The sequence below is a fragment of the Drosophila suzukii genome, unplaced genomic scaffold (genome assembly GCF_043229965.1).
Source record: "Drosophila suzukii unplaced genomic scaffold, CBGP_Dsuzu_IsoJpt1.0 scf_5, whole genome shotgun sequence".
NCBI lineage: Eukaryota > Metazoa > Arthropoda > Insecta > Diptera > Drosophilidae > Drosophila > Drosophila suzukii.
The window spans coordinates 1,063,284-1,083,305 of NW_027255937.1; the positions used below are offsets into that span (position 1 = coordinate 1,063,284).

The 20,022-nt window shown below is 40.5% G+C and overlaps 3 protein-coding genes and 1 long non-coding RNA gene across 15 annotated transcripts; 3 read left to right on the forward strand and 1 right to left on the reverse strand.

Annotated features, from left to right (window-relative positions):
* Positions 1–4,734: 4,734 nt before the first annotated feature.
* On the forward strand, positions 4,735–5,582 carry LOC139354985 (uncharacterized). The gene is made up of 2 exons (XM_070999257.1): positions 4,735–4,819; positions 4,910–5,582. Exon 2 carries the CDS (start codon positions 5,041–5,043, stop codon positions 5,374–5,376), a length of 336 nt encoding a protein of 111 aa, XP_070855358.1. The 5' UTR covers positions 4,735–4,819; positions 4,910–5,040; the 3' UTR covers positions 5,377–5,582.
* A 3,254-nt stretch (positions 5,583–8,836) lies between these two features.
* LOC139354945 (uncharacterized) lies at positions 8,837–10,746 on the forward strand. Of its 3 annotated transcripts, none has more exons than XR_011605769.1 (5): positions 8,837–8,944; positions 9,047–9,324; positions 10,203–10,377; positions 10,432–10,521; positions 10,582–10,746. It is a non-coding gene; the product is annotated as an uncharacterized lncRNA (long non-coding RNA). The 3 variants fall into 3 exon arrangements; XR_011605770.1 differs by having other exon boundaries at positions 10,203–10,372; XR_011605771.1 differs by lacking the exon at positions 10,203–10,377.
* On the reverse strand, positions 10,162–13,053 carry LOC139354942 (uncharacterized). 4 transcript variants are annotated; one of them, XR_011605768.1, is made up of 4 exons: positions 11,674–12,222; positions 11,237–11,475; positions 10,423–10,514; positions 10,162–10,352 (listed from the first exon to the last, which is right to left on the reverse strand). XR_011605768.1 is itself a non-coding variant. In XM_070999218.1 (3 exons), the coding sequence occupies exons 1-3, from the start codon at positions 10,853–10,855 to the stop codon at positions 10,318–10,320; spliced, it is 171 nt and encodes a 56-aa protein (XP_070855319.1). In that variant the 5' UTR covers positions 10,856–11,163; the 3' UTR covers positions 10,162–10,317. The 4 variants fall into 4 exon arrangements, 1 of the variants encoding a protein (XP_070855319.1); XR_011605767.1 differs by lacking the exons at positions 11,237–11,475; positions 11,674–12,222 and adding an exon at positions 10,678–10,818; XM_070999218.1 differs by lacking the exons at positions 11,237–11,475; positions 11,674–12,222 and adding an exon at positions 10,812–11,163.
* An 879-nt stretch (positions 13,054–13,932) lies between these two features.
* Positions 13,933–18,098, forward strand: eIF4A (eukaryotic translation initiation factor 4A). 7 transcript variants are annotated; one of them, XR_011605764.1, is made up of 6 exons: positions 14,293–14,342; positions 15,375–15,601; positions 16,434–17,047; positions 17,267–17,490; positions 17,570–17,764; positions 17,832–18,098. XR_011605764.1 is itself a non-coding variant. In XM_070999215.1 (5 exons), coding segments are annotated over exons 1-5 (1,212 nt in total). In that variant the 5' UTR covers positions 13,933–13,947; the 3' UTR covers positions 17,715–18,098. The 7 variants fall into 7 exon arrangements, 5 of the variants coding, with proteins under 5 accessions (XP_070855316.1, XP_070855314.1, XP_070855318.1 ...); XR_011605765.1 differs by having other exon boundaries at positions 17,889–18,098; XM_070999215.1 differs by lacking the exon at positions 14,293–14,342 and adding an exon at positions 13,933–13,949 and having other exon boundaries at positions 17,570–18,098.
* Positions 18,099–20,022: the final 1,924 nt, after the last annotated feature.

Consider the following 20,022-nt stretch of genomic DNA (forward strand, 5'->3'; position numbering starts at 1 on the left):
TAGTAAGAGAACTAGTTTTTTTCCTGTTGCTACGTTCATGAAAGTGACAAATGTATTTTGACTGAGATTTAGAGTGTGAATTTTGATGTTGTTTACTGTCGTGTATCTAAAGGTGGTTGGGAGTTTCCCGAATTTGTTTGTGCTACTCTAACATTGTTATTGTGGTTGTTGTTGTTTCCCCCACGGCTGTTTCCGCCCCTGGTGTTTCCACCACGGTTGTTGTTTCTGTAATAATTGTTATTTTGGTTATTGTTATTTCTGTTATAACCATTGTTATACCCGTTACTCGTAGAGTAAAAGTATATACTAGATTCGTCGGAAAGTATGTAACAGGCAGAAGGAAGCGTTTCCGACCCCACAAAGTATATATATTCTTGATCAGGATCACTAGCCGAGTCGATCTAGCCATGTCCGTCTGTCCGTCTGTCCGTCTGTCTGTCCGTCCGGATGAACGCTGAGATCTCGGAAACAATGGGAGCTAGGCTATTGAGATTTGGCGTGCAGATTCCTGAGCTTCTTACGCAGCGCAAGTTTGTTTCGGCACAGTGCCACGCCCACTCTAACGCCCACAAACCGCCCAAAACTGTGGCTCCTACAGTTTTGATGCTAGAATAAAAATTTTAACTGAAATGTATTGTTCTCATCAATACCTATCGATTGACCCAAAAAAAAGTTTGCCACGCCCACTTTAACGCCCACAAACCGCGAAAACCTGTGACGCCCACAATTTTCATGCTAGATAAAAAATTTTAACTGAAATGTATTGGTCTCGTCGATACCTATCGATTGATCCAAAAAAAAATTTGCCACGCCCACTCTAACGCCCATAACGCTTAAATCTGTATACCGCCGGTAGGTGGCGCATTTTAATCTCGCTTTGCTGCTTGCATATCCCCATATAGCTGAGTAACGGGTATCTGATAGTCGAGGTACTCGACTATAGCGTTCTTCCTTGTTTTGATTATATCCGTTATTCTGATAATATCTGGTATTGTTATAATTACTTCGATTATTACCTCGTCCGCGATTTCCACCGCGCTGCGGGTAATTTTTGTAGTATAGGACAGTGTTTGGCTGTCCGGTTGCTTCTGTGCAACTGTTTACAAATTTGGATATGGCCTCATTCATTGTATTGAAGGTACCAGCTTGCATGATAGTTTTTACCTTATCGATTGTGCAATTTTTAGTCATTGCTTTCACTGCATGCCGAGTGGAATAACTTCTGGCTAACTCTAGGGATAAGCCATCTGTTATAACTGCACCTTCTAAAGATTTCGTCATCTGCTCAACCTCTTGTGTGTACTGGTTGGCAGTTTTGTTGCGTTGTTGTAGGTTCATCAGTTTTGCTGACAACACTTCTACAGTTTCGCCTTTGACGTTGTTTTTATACCCGTTACTCGTAGAGTAAAAGGGTATACTAGATTCGTCGGAAAGTATGTAACAGGCAGAAGGAAGCGTTTCCGACCCCATAAAGTATATATATTCTTGATCAGGATCACTAGCCGAGTCGATCTAGCCATGTCCGTCTGTCCGTCTGTCCGTCTGTCCGTCTGTCCGTCTGACCGTCTGTCCGTCTGTCCGTCTGTCTGTCCGGATGAACGCTGAGATCTCGGAAACTATGAGAGTTAGGCTATTGAGATTTGGCGTACAGATTCCTGAGCTTCTTACGCAGCGCAAGTTTGTTTCAGTAGACTGCCACGCCCACTCTAACGCCCACAAACCGCCCAAAACTGAAACTCCTACAGTTTTGATGCTAGATAGAAAATTTTAACTGAAATGTATTGTTCTCATCAATACCTATCGATTGACCTAAAAAAAAGTTTGCCACGCCCACTTTAACGCCCACAAACCGCGAAAACCTGTGACGCCCACAATTTGGATGCTAGATGAAAAATTTTAACTGAAATGTATTGGTGTCGTCAATACCTATCGATTGATCCAAAAATAAATTTGCCACGCCCACTCTAACGCCCATAACGCTTAAATCTGTCTACCGCCGGTAGGTGGCGCATTTTAATTTCGCTTTGCTGCTTGCATATCTCCATTTCCCTTTGAGTAACGGTTATCTGATAGTCGAGGTACTCGACTATAGCGTTCTTCCTTGTTTAATCTGGAAATTACTTCAGCTATTGTTGTTTCATTTCCGATTAGATTTCTGGCGACACCTTTTAGCTTTGTTTTTATAATGGAAACTGCTAATTGTTCGTGTTTGCCTTTTATTGATTCTATTATTTCTAATGCATCCATAAAACTTGTTAAGTTTTCAGCTTTACCATCGAAAACTGGTATAAGCTTGCTTGCTGTATTAATAAAATCAATATTAGTTTGTGCCATTTTGATTGGATTTATTTCTACAATGCTGTTGTGAGAATCCGAGTCGGTCGATTCCTGGTCTGATAATTCAGATTGAATAAGGACTGCCGGAATAGTGAGGTTGTTTATATCTTTTTCCTCTATATCGGGATCTTTAGAGATAGGGTCGTCAGCCTCAGCCTGTACTGGTGGATCTGATGGTTCTGACTCTTAGGATAGTTGGTACTGAAATTGTTAAGTCGTACCTTTGCTTTATAAATATTAGGTTATCCCGTAATTTGTTTAAATAGCCGGTCTTTCTAATCGTGTATTAGTATACGCGCTGTATTGAAGCGGGTTACTAATATTTCGGCATGCTTGTTCACAGTGTTTTGCTGTGCTGACCGGAGTCTTGATAGTGACTTATAAGATCTGTCAAAATCAATTTTTATATTATTTAATTCTTTATATAACTCGTCCCATTCCATTATTTAATGGAATATTTTCTAGGTTCTTGAAACCATCAATGAAAGATGTCTCCCAAGTAACTTGTTATCGTTAATAACTGATCTAATTTTTTTGGTCGGGACGGTGCTCAATACTATCGCCTTCTGGGTACTTGAGCAATGTATCAAGGGTGAAAAGTCTAAGTTGTACCTATTCATGTACTCATATTCGAATTCATTAATTAGTAGAGGCTCAGCTTCTTTTTTTAATTATTGATAATACCCTGTTCTGAAAGTTGGGTTCCCTATCAAGAGTGATTCTAATACACTCTGTAGTATTCATTTATTATGTTTATTATTTTTTTTTTATTTTTTTTTTTATGTACATTAGATATGATTGTAAGATGAAATAATATCTATATTCAATATATCAATATATGGACATATGTACATATTTATATTAAATGGTTTGCTCTTTTGTTTTTATTTTATTTTGAACATCGTTTTATAATTATTGTTGGCGCTTTATGTATTTATATTTTGTCCAGATCATTAGCCTGGCTTTTGTTTATGGCTCTTTTTGATATACATTTATTATGAAACATATATGCCTTGTACAAAATAAATGCGCTCATAATAAAGACAATAATTGATAATAAAATGTTCGTTAAATCCTTATTAATATTTTTAGACTCGATTTTATTTATGACGATTGCTGTGGAGTCCACTTTTTTTACGTCTACTAAACCCACTTTGGGTGTTTTTCTATGAGTTGCTTTAGCAATAGGTGTGTAGTTTAATTTATAATTTATTTGCCATTTAGTTTGGCTCATGTAGTTAAAAAATGAAAATGTAATAGTTTAATATTTGCCTTATTGGGCCGTGAAATTTTTTTTTTATAATTTGATAAAAAACTTTTTTATCAATGGGAAAGCCTGCCTAGTTTTTGTATGGTTTTCAGGCCACACGCTAATTGGGCAACTTTAATGTCGCTCAATTTTACATTAGTTTTTTATATAATATAAAAAAAATATGCATCGCAGTGCAATCAAAAAAATTATGCAACGCAGTGCATGGTGAAAAAAAATGCGCTCTATTAAGCGCTGTCGGCTCACTTATCCTTGGTCAAGCTTGGTTGGCAAGACGTGGCCGGTGCTGGCTGCACAGGCAGGACTTCCTCGACGGTCTTCTTTGTTGGGGCACCGGTGCTGGCTGCACAGGTGTACTCGCAATGGGGCGAGCACAGTGGTCCCTCGCAGTCGTTTGGGCACTTCCTTGTAAATTTTGGTATTTCTTTTTTCTGTGGTGGAGTTAATTTTTCATTAGTTTTTGCAAGACTTTTAATTGCAGGGTAGGTGTGTGTGTTTGTGGCTGTGGCTTGATTTTTTCTTTCACTTATTAAAGTTTTTATATTTTCGAGTTCGGCATGTAATTTGACCGAATCGCTCCAATTTAATTTACTTCCGCTATTTAGTAGCTTCAGTAGTTCAGCCCTTCTGGCTTTTAGTCTCTTTACCACACCACTGCGTTTTGCACACATCACACTCTACTCACTGCGATATTATCTTTTTGTCTGCTGCTAATGAAATTCATCAATTTCTGTCCTCCAGTTGTTCCTTTCTAGGTCCTCCAAGACCAGCGTCACGGTGAAATGCAATCGTCTTTAATTTCCTGTCCTGCAGTTTTGCTGTCCTAGGTCCTCCAGGACCATCGTCGCGGTCGCCATGTAATATGTTTAAACGAGTAGGATTTTCCATATAGCCCAAATAATATAAGTCAAATTCATTTAGGTTTGATATTCATTTGGATGATTTTTATTTGTATTTTATTCGGAGCAGAGCAGCCTTTGTTGCCGCTCTGAGCTCAAAAGAGTTTCTTGACAAACTTAATTTACTTAGGAGCTAAGGAGGTCTAAGTCTCATAGCGGCGCTGCCAACAGCGGCAGCGGAGAGACGGCCTATATATTCTTAAGTATAGAGCTATGCTCACTTAGTCTGGAGCGCGGAGGCGTGCTCCGCACTTCGGTGGTTTATGGGAGGCTGCTGTGAAGTCAGCTAAATTTCACTTCAACAGAGTCGCCGGTGCATCCATCTTAGCCATCGATGAATTAAGAACTCTTGCATATGAGATTTCTGCTATCCTTAACTCCCGTCCACTCTGTCCAATTTCAGAAAATGCTGAAAGCCTTGAGGTGCTAACACCGGCGCATTTCCTGAAGGGTTCCAGCTACCCTAATTTTCCTGAGCCTGACATTACTCATCTTCGCGATGGCCGCCTCAACAGATGGCAGCGGGTGACCCAGATGCAACAACATTTCTGGAAAAAGTGGAGCACCGAGTATTTGTCCCTACTTCAAGAGAGGAGCAAGGGGCGCGTCCAAACGTCTAACATCACGGTTGGAAGCATAGTTTTGCTGAAGGAGGACAACGTTCCACCCTTGAGATGGCAGCTTGGGTGCATCCAGGAAGTCATACCCGGCGGGGACGGAGTCATCAGAGTATATATGGTCCGTACAGCTACGGGTCTGATCAAGAGAGCCGTCGCCAAACTAGCCGTTCTGCCCATCGATTCCGAGATAGTTGGAACCTTACCTCTTTCAACGGGTGGAGTATGTTCGGAGAAGATCGCCAGCGCCTAGTCATGCGCGCATAGGTGTACGACGGCACCTGCAGCGCTCTCTGCTTATCTTTGTCGCCTTCTTTCTTATACCACTAAAGCTGTCGCTTATCTATTCAGAAACTACATTGTAAGCCTTCAAATGTCTATAAAAAATTCTTGGAGCCGAGCTTTTACACAGCCCGTCTGCCGCTCCGAATAAACGCTATACATTTTAATATAACCTATTCATGCGTTATTAATTACAAATGTAAGGGTGGCATATTTGTTGTCTTCCCCACAAACAATTACGTTGTACTAGAATAAGTATCTTTTTAGCAGAACCATCTGTAGTAAGATCTTCGACAAGCCCTCCATTGGGGAATAGCATTACTCCGCCACCACCGTCTAATTAACAGCTAAAGCCCAGTACTCACATCGACGAGAATCGCGAGCTAACCATAGTGAGCGAGAGGCAAATACGCTGCTAACGCTTTTCGTCGGGTCTGTTTTTCAGCTCGGAAATGCCAGAAAAAATACCAGATTTAGCGAGGGAGTTTCGATGGACGCCGTTGGCACCGCGAAAACGCTATGAAAACTAAAATGAGCGAGAGGCAAATACGCTGCTAACGCTTTTCGTCGGGTCTGTTTTTCAGCTCGGTACTCAGATGAGCTAAGGAAATGCCAGAAAAAGTACCAGATTTAGCGAGGAAGTTTTGATGGACGCCGTTGGCACCGCGAAAACGCTGTGAAAACTAAAATTTAAAAATGGAAGGAAAACCCAGGAACGACTGCAGGAGGTCAGTGCAGTTGAAAAAGGACGCCTATTCCAAGCTGTTGCCAATTATTGTGGAACTTCACCGACGGGAAACAATACCACAACAGGATAAATCCGCAAAATAGTTGAAGTGCTGGAGGAGATCCATTAAAGAACTTCGGTGGGAAGGATCATTCCGAGTGGGACGTCGCTCCCTACATGGACATCCTGCCGGGCGTGTCCTCACAAAGAATGTAAGTTCTGGCCAAAAGAATTTGGATACGTTGTACTAATAAAAGTATCTTTTTAGCAGAACTACCATAACGATCTCCGACGAGCTCTCCATTGGGGATCCCCAGGGACTCCACCTCCACCAGCTAATTTGCAGCTAAAGCGGAGGTGGAGGACGCACTGGCTTCACGACTTCCTGCATCATCAGTCGGATCCACCCCGTTCTCATTCCGTCTCCCACTTCTCCAATGTCCAGTATGCCTATTGGGACTCGGAGCTAGACTACAGATGGCGCGGGAAAGTTGACAAAGCATCCGTGGGACGATTTAGAGTACTGTTCGTCCGTTTGGAGTCCTCAGTATCAAGTGCACATTGACCGTATAGAGTCCGTACAGAAAAAATTTCTTTTTTTTGCCTTACGTGGTTAGAACTGGGATCAAAACGTTAGGTTGCCTTTTTACTCGAGTAGATTGCTATTGATTAATTTGCCTACTCTAGTAAATCGTAGAACTAGGCTTGGTACTACTTTCCTACATAATCTTATCAGAGGAGATATTGCTACGGACTTAATTTGGTAAGCCGCCTAACCTTTAATGTTCCCGTTAAACAAATGCGAAACTACTATCCTATTAACTTGCTACGATGTATATTTAATTTTAGTCAGTACGAGCTCTTTCGCGTTCTTTCTAATAATTATAAATTGATTCTCAACTTATATACCTGTATTAAAAACTAAAAATTAGCTCATTTGCTTTAGTCTCAGTTGATCAATGTTTTGTCCTGTCTTTATTTGTTCTATGTACCTTCCTCGCGAACCGTATTTGCCCGAAATAAAAATGTGTACGCGCGTAGCGAGCACGTGCTTGGTGCTGTTTGGGCCATTTGTTTGTAATGTTTGTAATGGATCAACGTTCAACAATACAATTCATAATTATAAGCATTCGTTGAACATTCCATTTATAATACCCGTTAATCGTAGAGTACAAGGGTATACTAGATTCGTCGGAAAGTATGTAACAGGCAGAAGGAAGCGTTTCCGACCCCATAGAGTATATATATTCTTGATCAGGATCACTAGCCGAGTCGATCTAGCCATGCCCGTCTCTCCGTCTGTCTGTCTGTCCGGATGAACGCTGAGATCTCGGAAACTGTAAGAGCTACGCTATTGAGATTTGATTCCTGAGCTTCTTACGCAGCGCAAGTTTGTTTCAGCAGAGTGCCACGCCCACTCTAAAGCCCACAAACCGTCCAAAACTGTGGCTCCTACAGTTTTAATGCTAAAATAAAAATTTTAATTGAAATTGAAAAATACCTATCGATTGACATAAAGTTTGCCACGCCCACTTTAACGCCCACAAACCGCCTAAATACCCAAAAAATCGTAAATATGAACGTGGTTATTTTGGAAACTATCAAGGATAGAGAATTGGGATCTCAGTTTTAGATTCCGTAGCCTTGAGCGCTGCGCAAGTTTTTTACCCGAATATGCCACGCCCACTCTAACGCCCACAAACCAACGAAACCTATGACGCCCACAATTTTCATGCTAGATAAAAAATTTTAACTGGAATGTATTGGTCTCGTCAATATCATCGATTGATTAAAAAAAAATATGCCACGCCCACTCTAACGCCAATAACGCTTTAATCTGTCTACCGCCGGTAGGTGGCGCATTTTAGTCTCGCTTCGCGAGACTCTCTTTCCCTTTGGTCCCTTTAGCTGAGTAACGGGTATCTTATAGTCGAGGTACTTAACTATAGCGTTCTTCCTTGCTTTTATTATAATTTCTTCGTGCACCAGCAGACTCTTCTTTTTTTAATGGCTCCAACTGATTTGCCAGCTGGAAAAGCCAGTACCAGCCATTTGCCAGGATGCTGGGCGACTTCCTGCAGCACCAGCAGAACCACCCCGTTTCAAATCCGGCTCCCATTTCTCAAGGCCCATATTGGTATATTGGAAATCGGAGCTGAGCAGCACTCGTAGGGTAGATCGGAAAGTATGTAACAGATAGAAGGAAGCGTTTTTGAACCCATAAAGTAAATATATTCTTGATTAGGATTAGCCGAGTCGATCTAGCCATTTCCGCCTATCCGTCTGTCTTTCTGTCCGTATGAACGCTGTGATCTCGGAAACTATAAGGGCTACGAGATTTCTGCGCAGCGCAAGTTTGTTACGTCAGGGTGCCACGCCCACTCTTACGCCTACAAGCCGCGCAAAACTGTGCCTCCTGCAGTCTTAATTCTAAACAGAGAAAAAAAAGAAAAAATACCCGTTTGATATTGTCTCCTCAATTTTGACATATCACCTTTTTTATATCAAATTGATATGAATTCATATCAATATGATTTCATATCAATATGATACGGATTCATGCCAACATTTCTAATTTATAGGATTTGGCATCATTTTCATATATAAATTCGTATTAACTAGTTAATTAATTAATTTGATATGTTTTTCATGTCAAAAGTAACATCGAAAAGTCTTCGAAAAAAAAGTATGACTGTGCTTTCGTATCTTTTGTGTATTTATGGTATATAGTATGGTACTAAAGATATTTTTTTGGCTGAATGGTCGCGGTCACTCTGACATATGTTTATTTATATATTTTTTTGAGCAAATGGTAAGTATCCCATTTTTAATTGTAATTACTTTATGTTTGTCTAATTCTAATATATTTATTTCTTGGACACTGTAACGTGCTTTTCGGTGGCTGACAACACAGACTGCACTACAAAAAGTCAAATGGCTAGCCAAGATGCCGAACTGGGCAAGTTAGCGTCCACCCCATCGCTGGGAAACTTTTATCGAGGACAGAAGAAGGACTTCCTGGCGCTGATGCAAAACTAGAGGAGGCATCCGAGTACAGCGTGATCGGTCATTTATTGCTAAGTCCTGGAATTATTTTTATAATTGATCTGAAATATATAAAAAACAAGGAAGAACGCTGTAGTGGAGTACCTCGACTATCAGATACCCGTTACTCAGCTAAAGGGACCAAAGGTAAATGGAGATATGCAAGCAGCAAAGCGAGATTAAAATGCGCCACCTACCGACGGTAGACAGATTTAGGCGTTATGGGCATTAGAGTGGGCGTGGCAAATTTTTTTTTGGATCAATCGATAAGTATTGACGAGACCAATACATTTCAGATAAAATTTTTTGTCTAGCATGAAAATTGTGGGCGTCACAGGTTTGGTTCTAGCATCAAAACTGTAGGAGCCACAGTTTTGGGCGGCTTGTGGGCGTTACAGTGGGCGTGTCACGCTGCTGAATCAAACTTGCGCTGCGTAAGAAGCTCAGGATTCTGCATGCCAAATCATAATAGCCTAGCTCTTATAGTTTCCGAGATCCCAGCGTTCAACCGGACAGACGGACACGGCTAGATGGACTCCGACGAATCTAGTATACCCTTTTACTCTACGAGTAACGGGTATAATACATTAAATGTTCAAGGAATGACTTTCCTTCAGTTCTGCAGTAGGGCCGGAATGACATATCAGAATGCAAAAAGCTTTTTTGTTTTTTTTGTGCTAAAAACGCTGTGCCGCTGTTGACTAGGCTAGCGACTAACATTTCGGCTGAAAAGTTTTCGTGGAGCAGCGACATGTGAAAGCCGTAATATTTTTTGGGAGCATTTTTGTATATTCTTAAAAAGCAACTAACAGAAAGCAACAACTAGAAAAGTAAATTATTTGATTATAGTAAAATTAAGTAAATTGAATTTACTTATAAAGTTATATTTACGTATTGCACATTTTTATTAAAATAGAATTTTTTAGTTTAGTTATAGAAATTTAGTCCGTTAAAATTTATTTAAATACTTAAAACATTTAAATATTAACATTTTTAAAAAATTTATATTGTATTTTTTACTCAAGGAGTATATACTATATAGTCGGGTAATTTTCGCTTAAGAAAGGGTATAGGTGCAGGGGCGCGCCAACAGCGAAGAGAAAACAAAAGAAATCAAGTAAAGGGCTGAGGAGAAGACATTTAAATTGTGCGCAGCAGATTTACTTTTTTCGTTTCTAAAAGTGAAAATCATAAGGTCAGGTAAGTTTAAGATGTTGTGCATTGATCTTAGTTTAAAGTACGTACCTTTTGAAGGTGTTTTATGGGTTCCGTTAGCCAAAAGTGAATGATGAAATGTCTTGTGCCAATAAAAATCCCGCGAAGGGTTATAAACAGCTCTAAAAGGTAAATATACAAAAGATAGCAAAACGCATTTTTAAAACATATGACCATACATATTTTCAGGAGCGTTGGTTAATAATTCGAAGGAAGCGGACAAATGAATATAGCGATGTCCAACGTCAAAAAAAATTAACAAAACAGATAAATAAGCTTACTTACAATAATTGTCCCTTAACGGAAAACTTTAATAACACAATATAATTAAAATGAATTAAAATGTAAATAAAATTATATGCATTTTAAATTCTATATTTTTATAAGTGAAAACTCATAGGAAAGATTCTGAATCTCACAAGCGATTACACGTGGGACCCGCCACCTGTAGGTAACAGGCCATACGACAAATGAGTATAAGGAACAAGTGAAATCCCGAGTAACGTCAAAAAAATTCGTTTTCAATTTTCACTTGTGGAAAAGCGGACACCCCATACAACGATCTATGTGGAGTATCACTTCCCAGTCGTAAATGACAGCATTCCAGCATGCGTTCTTTCATTATGAAATGGCATCAAAAAGGTGTTCCGGAAGTGATGAGTCTGTCCATTCTTTTTACACGGGTGCGGGACAAAAAAGAATGCACCCGTTGCACGCTTCTGGAAGCATATATCTGGAATGCACCTGGAAGTAACAAACTAAACACATTCTGGGTGTACTCTTTTTTAATGCACCTGGGAGCAACATACTAAACACATTCTGGGTGTACTCTTTTTTAATGCACCTGTAACATGTACCCAGGAATGCACCTAGAAGCATTCAAAAACCAAATATCTGGAAGTTTTCCCCAGGAATATATTAAACTGGATTTCAATTTCATATTTATTTTCATTTCAATATTCAAAAACGCAACTAATTTTTAATCGGAGTAACTCCCCTTCTGTACGGTGCTTCCTTCTTGTTTATGTACTTTTGTCATTTACGCAGTTCAGTCCTTGGTGTGCCCATTCATTTTTTGCGATTCTGAAAAATATAAAGCAAATTGAATATAATATATTTTGAAATATGTGTATATACATTACAAATATACATTATTTTTATTTTGTATGTACAATTTACAAACAAATAGTTATTATTTTATTTGTTTAATATGTTTTTAGTTTGAATGTTCAGTGTACATGTACTGTGTTATTTTATTGTGTTCATCTACACTTTACTTACCTGTGAAAATATTGATGTAAAATTGGTGGCAGAAAGCAACACACTTTTTCAAAACACGTGGCACGAACTTCACTTTTCAGAACTAAAAATGCAACTGACGAGAAATGCAAGAGACAAGAAAAACCGCTCGCTTCCTTGCATGTTCCCTTTTGTCTTTATTATTTGTTTGTCAAGAGAACAGTTCCGAAAAAAACCGATTGTAAAAAAAATGGGCATCGGCAACCTTCGGGTTTGAGTTTGGTTTTTTTACATTCCCACTAAAATACACCTGGATGCACTATATTGAAATACACCCAGATGGCACCCAAAAGACTGCCCCCAGCACGCACATTTTGCTGGGTAAATTTGTTTTGCGTAAAAAAGATACGACCCAGAACTATTTTTTTCGGAATACTTTCCCGAATACCCGTTTGGGCATGCTTCTGGATGCATAGTTCTGAAACACATCTAGAAGGCACCGCCATAGAATGCACCCAGCACGCACATTTTCCTTGGTAAATTAGCATGCGTGCTGTTTTGCGTAAAAAAGATACGACCCAGAACTATGTTTTTTTAAAACACGTTCCCCAACTTACGACTGGGTAGTAGTTTAAAGCTTCCTTCGCGTTTCGAAGATGCTTCGCCATCTTCTCCGCGCCATCTGTTTAGCTCCGATTACCAATATGCCAATATGGGCCTTGAGAGAGTGGAAGCCGAATTGGGATCGGGGTTGTTCCGCTGATGCTGCAGAAAGTCGCACAGCATCCTTCCAATGGCTGGTAATGGCCCCTGCAGCCGTCCCTTAGCGGGCGTCCTTTTTTACAACACCCTGTAGAAGCCAGCGGCCCCTCCAGCTCCGTTTTAGCTGCCAAGTAGCTGATGCTGGTGGAGTCCAGCAATTCCCCAATGGAGAGCTCGTCGCAGATCGTATTATTAATGGTTCTGCTTAAATTATTTATATTAGTGCAGCGTAACCAAATTCTTTTGGCCAGAACCTACTTTCTTTGCGAGGACACGTCCGGCAGGATCTCCATTAAAGTGAAAAGCCTCTCGGCAATTTCCTTTACAATGGTTTTCTTGATTGGATTACCTTCACCACAACCATTCTTCTGCGGATTTGCCCGGTTCTTTGGTGTGTGTGGGTCAAGTCCCACAATAATGGCAGCAGTGTGGACTAGGAGTCCTTTTTGATTTGCACTGACCTCCTGCAGGCGTTTTTGGGTTTTTCCTTCCATTTTTCATTTTCTGCACAAATACACCGAAAGTTTAAATTTCTTATCCTTTAAGTGATGGCTAAAGGCATAATCACTCAGAGGGGATTAGGCGACTTTTTCCTCTATGAGAAATGCAAGTGTAGGAATGGGACGGCAAAAAGTTACTTAAACTCACTGCAGGGAAAAATGGGACCGCGCACGCAAGCCGATTCAGTATTCCAGTATTTTATTTAGTATTTTTTACGATCTTAGGTGATTTTTGTATTTTGCGTTTCGTAATTTTTTTGAGCCAGAAATTCATTTAAACTGCAGTCACTGCAGTGCAGTGGCGCCGTTATAAGGAAATTGTTGTTGGAGCAGGCTCAAGAAGCCTCCCAACGGCTCGGAACTTAGCAATTAGTATCAATTTGAAAATAATTATTGCTATGCTTGTGTTAAGAAAATAGGCAACCAACAACTTTTGCCCTTCCTGGCAAGACTTGGCATCTGTCGCACCAAAACGCACATTATATATATAAATAAAAAGCCATTTGAAGGCGCGTCCACCTCTCAAAATGTTTGCTTAGAAATGGATATAGTCAAAGAACAGTATGCGAGGAAGGTGTTATAATGTCTTTTAGGGGTCTAAACGGTTCTAAATTGCGAAAATTGTCGTGGCGTCACTGTTGGCCCAAAAATAGTCTCATTCAATTTTCACTAAGCTAGCATGAATGAAAATCTCATCATTGTTTAATTTGCTAATAGCAAAGAAATAATCAATTGGCGCTGAAAACATCCCACATGAAAGCGCTTAAACTGTATTCATTTTTGCGTTGCTTTCCATTTTTTTCGGAGCGAGAGAACTTGCACATTCTTCCCTTCGGATACGGTTAGCTTTTGCCGATCAGCTGTTCGCTTCAGCGATTCTCTATGTGAACAGGAATCCGCGTAAGGTTGCAACACCGATTTTTAAGCGGCTGTGTGCAGAGGGTATAACGGCGTTCCTTGAAATGTACTCCCAAAATCTGGTATTCCCTTAACTCATCTGAGTACCGAGGTCAAAAACGAACTCTCTCCTATTGATAGCTCACGGTTTTCGTCAATGTGAGTACTATGATTAATAGTTAAATAGTTTCGCCATAAACCAAAGAAACTTGATAGGCGTTCCATTCAGTCAGTTGCAGTTGAGATGCAGCCCTAAGCGTCGTCAGAAAGTCCCGAAAAATAATCAAATTAATGAAAATGCACCCCATAAAATATGTATATTAGGAAGAAAGTTTGCCCAATTTTTCATCCCTTTTGAATGCGGTCGATGCTCTCCAAAATCGCGACGGAAATGCAGGATATTCACTGACAGCTAAATGGTGATCGAGCTATCGATAGTCGGCGATGTTTTCTTACATCACTAAAACTTTTGCAAGATGGAGCCTCTTTTGCTTGATTTTAACAAATCAGTAGCAGCACGTGTATAAAAGTGCCAAATAATTTTCAAAAAATGTTAGTATATATCATAATTTAAGAGTTTAAAATAGGGAAAGCGGCCAGGTGAACGTGTTCCTCATTGAATAGAAAACCGTTGTATCCGGTCCAAGTGTGCTTCAATGCAGAAAATACTTTATAAAATTTCTGACTGTCAGAATGCGTGGACCTCGAAGAAAAAATATTCAACGCCCGAACTTCAAGAGCGAGAGAGTGCAGTGGTTGCTACAAGAGAATTTTGTTAGCGGACTTTCCAGGCTCGACCTTTTCTTTTCGGAACATCCGAATAAGGCGAGTTTGCTGAAATCTGATGACGCCTGTTTCCACTTGACTCAATCTCACGCACACACTCTTGCTTGACTCATAACTTCTCCATGACGCATATTGAATGATTCTATCTCAATATTCGTCGGCTTGTCACACGCCCTGGAATATTTGCCTGTCTAGTTTTCGCCTAATCAACTACCTTGGCAACTTCTGCCTTTTTTAACCGGCTACTACTATTTGCGTCCATCGTTAGGCAACCAACACTGTCTTCGCAGTTACGTGCACATATCGCTAGACCCCTCTCGCCGACTGACATTGACACACGCGACACTAGGGTCATCCCGCTCGCACCCGCTCAGGGGCGGATTCTTGCCGCGCTCAACAGCAAACGGCCAGCTGTCGTCGCAACTGGCAGTCGCGTTCGTACGAAAGGCAACGCAGGCAGAGCGCACCGAAGCAAAAAAGTAACACTGGAAACGCGTTTATGTTCATTTGTTCGGTATTCGACTTTCGGGAGAAAACAACACAGGCCGCAGACTCAACTGAAATTCTTTGTTTTTTGTTCAAGACGGACAGGTTGATTGAGTTTACCGGGCTCAAGCCGTCGAAATTCAGGACATAAGTTTACCTAGACAATTTTTTATTGTTGATTATGTGAGTGACTCTGGTTGCCAAGCGCTACTCGCGATTTTCGACGTAACCAACAAATGTAGCTGGAACATTTGAACACCTGAATTTGAAGTTGTTTCGTTCGCCCATCAACGCATTTTCTCTTTCTCGCAGGGATGACCGAAGTGAAATAGCTCAGGATGGCCCCGCCAGCATGGACCCCGAGGGAGTCATCGAGTCTACCTGGCACGAGGTGTACGACAACTTCGATGATATGAACTTGCGCGAAGAGCTGCTGCGCGGAATCTACGGCTACGGGTTCGAGAAACCGTCGGCCATCCAGCAGCGCGCCATCATTCCCTGTGTCAAGGGTCGCGACGTCATTGCCCAGGCACAGTCGGGTGAGTAAATAAATTGTATTCCAAGCTCCGGGTTCACATTCCCAAGTTTCCCAATTCCCCTCGAACCTCATCGTCAGCAACAAAGAAAAACTTGCCAATGTGAAAAATCGGGGGAAAAAAAGTGCTAGGAAAGTATTAGCGATGACTCAGCTACTGCGCCTATATTCTTTGTTGAAATTGCCTCCCTGTTACTCGATCTCTCTTTTCCTTCATCTGACGCTCGCTCTTTCTCGCATCTTGGCGTCGCTGCGCTTGCGCGCCCCTTTTCGCTGGACAGCTGCCTTTCGCCTCAAAAAACACCAAGACAGAAGAAAGTTCCCAGAAAGAAGGTCGTCATAGGACTCCAGCCGTGAGCTGCGTTTTTAAGATCAACTGAAAGAAATGCGATCTACCTACACCGCCTATTTGGTACTAATCCATTTTGAAGGATCTTTAAACCCATGTAGTCTATCCCATCCACACCCCTACTTTGCACTTCGCCTCTACCTGGGCCTCTTAATCCTTGCAGAGGATATTAGCCGTGTGGACACTGAAATAAGTTATAAGCTGAGGTTTTCACGAACAAGACCTACCTTGAAATAGCGTTCCTAAGACAATTAAAAAATGGTGAAGATCAGAGTTTAAAAAGCGTAACTCTTTCTATACACATGCATATTTTATTTATAATCCTATCCTCTTCGGTGCATGTTGTTTCTTATTACTAAATTTATAAATACTGCGCAGTTTTATATAATCACATTCTACGGAAACTACGAATAGTATTCAAAAACATCCCCTTTGCAAACTAAAATAAAAGCGTGCTAACCATTTCTCATCTTATTCTGTTCTGTAGGTACTGGCAAGACTGCCACCTTCTCGATTGCTATCCTTCAGCAGATCGATACTTCCATTCGCGAGTGCCAGGCGCTGATTTTGGCGCCAACTCGTGAGTTGGCCACGCAGATCCAGCGCGTGGTGATGGCTCTGGGAGAGTACATGAAGGTGCACTCGCACGCCTGCATCGGCGGCACTAACGTGCGTGAGGACGCCCGCATCCTGGAATCCGGCTGCCATGTCGTGGTGGGGACGCCTGGTCGCGTCTACGACATGATCAACCGTAAGGTGCTGCGCACCCAGTATATCAAGCTGTTTGTGCTCGATGAGGCCGACGAGATGTTGTCGCGTGGTTTCAAAGACCAAATCCAGGACGTGTTCAAGATGTTGCCCCCAGACGTGCAGGTCATCCTTCTGTCCGCCACTATGCCTCCGGATGTGCTCGAAGTGAGCCGGTGCTTCATGCGCGAACCAGTCAGCATTCTGGTGAAGAAGGAAGAATTGACTCTCGAGGGCATCAAGCAGTTTTACGTGAACGTTAAGCAAGAAAATTGGAAACTGGGTACCCTATGCGATCTGTACGATACGCTGTCCATTACCCAGTCGGTTATCTTCTGCAATACCCGTCGCAAGGTTAATTCACTCATCTTTATACATTTGTGTTAAATTTTGTTTCCAGTCTTCAATGCTTAGAAATATTAACATTTTACTGTTTAGGCTAGCTTTATTCGGCAAGCTGGAAGAGTTTCAGGCTTAATTAGATTTGAAAGACTCAAACTAGTTTGATTTTTTACAATAGGTCAAAGCAGGGGAAAATATATTATATAATTATCGATTTCCCCTTTTCTGTAGGTGGACCAGCTGACCCAGGAGATGTCGAGCCACAACTTCACCGTTTCGGCTATGCACGGCGACATGGAGCAGCGTGATCGCGAGGTCATCATGAAACAATTCCGTTCGGGCTCTTCTCGTGTTTTGATTACCACTGATTTACTGGCGCGTGGTATTGATGTGCAGCAGGTCTCTTTGGTCATCAATTATGATCTGCCCTCAAACCGCGAGAACTACATCCATAGGTGAGTAGTACCCTTAACAACTGAATCCAAACTTTACATTTTTTTTAAAACATTTTTTGCATCTTGTGCACCATTTCAGGATTGGTCGCGGTGGTCGATTCGGTCGTAAGGGTGTTGCGATTAACTTTATAACAGATGATGATCGACGAATCCTTAAGGATATTGAACAATTCTACCATACAACAATTGAGGAAATGCCTGCTAACATTGCCGATTTGATTTAAATATTTTCTGCTGAGCCGCAAAACAACTAAGAAATAATTCAAAATAAAAAGTGAGTTAGCAAATCAGCCACCAAGAACTGCAAAATTAATAACCGAGCGCAAACATAAATTATTCAGAGATCAGCAAATAAATAAACTCAAGTTAAATATTTATTCAAACATAAATTTAAAAAGGCAGCCAACCACCCTTCGACAAGGAGTAGACGCGGACAGAGAACCAACATCATCAGCGCGGAAGCAACAACATCTAGCAGCCGCAGGAGCTTACAAAATTTCGCTGAAAAGCAGGACATCCTCTGTATCCATTTAGTTCTCTCTGTGTATCCATTTTTAAACTACGTCGTCAACCAGCAACCACAAATATATACAAATATATACAAAACACATTTGCATCTTTCTAAAGAAAGTAATATTTAATACGAGGTACTGTACCACTTGGTAAAGGGGGAACAACTAAGCGCGAAAACCTTAATAAGAGAACATTTTGTTGCCGCACCCTTGTTTTAGCTTTTTATTGATCAAAATATACTAAAAAGGATTACATATGTACACATGATAATTTAAATATACCACTTCTAAAAAACAGCTGGCAAACGAAGCTCAATTTTACACAAGCAACAATGTAGCTTGCGTATTGAGTTTAGTATACAAATGTAGGTAATAATGTATACATGTTCTGTTATCGAGCTATTTTAAACTAAAACATCTTTTTAGAATGCTCGGATCAATAATCTTACCAATTAAAAATGAACATTGTAGAGAAAGTTCAGATCTCATCTCAACAAAACTCCATTTTTATACATATCCATTTTATGCGTACCATAAAAGACAACCAGTTGTGAGTAGCCGATTTCGGTCTTTAGATACACCATTGGATTTCCTGAAACGCAATATTGATAAATGGTCTTCTGTTAATGCATCCTGAAACAAAATTTTTTTTTAAAGACTTTTCAAATACGGGTTTTGACCAACAAAAGTGGTTAAATTCTTCATAGTGCATCGGTTGAAGAAGTTATAAATTAATTTCTGTGAATTTCAGAATTGATCAAATATTTTTATTGTGCTCGAGACACTATTGGACATTGGTCGCTCGAGAAATTTGTAAATGTAAGTATTTTCCGAAGTTATGTTCCAAACGCGGACACGTTTTTTAAATTTTTTTGTATGATCTTCATTACTTGTGATATTTTGCAACAACTCAAAAATTGTCTTGAAGCAAGGGTAGTTATTATTGCCGTAAATTAAATCGCCCCGCCAAAACGAGTTGACCACGTAGCAGCACTAACAAAAGAACAATAAGGTAACGCCGAGGAAAAAGACGCCACTTGAGAAAAATCAAGGAAGAACGCTATAGTCAAGTATCTCGAATATCAGATACCCGTTCTCAGTTGAGCGAGAATGGAATGCGACCCGCGATCTCAATATATGGTTAAGTGGACAGTACTCGTAGAGTAAAAGGGTATACTAGATTCGTCGGAACGTATATATCAGGCAGAAGGAAGCGTCTCCGAACCCATAAAGTATATATATTCTTGATCAGGATCACTAGCCAAGTCGATCTAGCCATGTCTGACTGTCCGTATGAACGCGGAGATCTCGGAAACTATACGAGCTACAATACTGGGATTAGGCATGCAGATTCCTGAGATTCCTGCGCAGCGCAAGTTTGTTTCAGAAATGTGCCACGCCCACAATCCGCCCAAAACTGCGGCTCCTACAGTTTTGATGCTAGAATAAAAATGAAATGTATTGTTCTCATCAATACCTATCGATTGACCCAAAAAAAAGTTTGCCACGCCCACTCTAACGCGCATAACGCTTAAATCTGTCTACCGCCCACATAACAACATATTGAGATCACGAGTAGGTGGCGCATTTCAATCTCGCTTTGCTGCTTGCATACCTCCATTTTCCTTTGTTCCCATTTGTTGAGTAACGGGTATCTGATAGTTGAGGTACTCGACTACAGCGTTGTTCGTTGTTTTTGTACTTTTATCATTTACGCAGTCCAGTCCTTGGGGTGCCCATCTCTTTTTTGCGATTCTGAGAGGTATAAAGCAAATGGATTAATATATATATTTTACAATTTATTTATTTCAATTACAATTTACATACAAATATTTATTATTTTATTTAATTAATTTGTTTTTCTATTGTATGTTTAATGTACATAATGTACAAACCGAAAGGATTTCGCAAAAAATCATTTTTAACATATTTAATTTTTCTGAATCATTTTATTCGCGTACTATAAGTAATCACGTGTTTCGGGACTTGGCCGAATAAATCGTTTTTTTTATTTTAATTT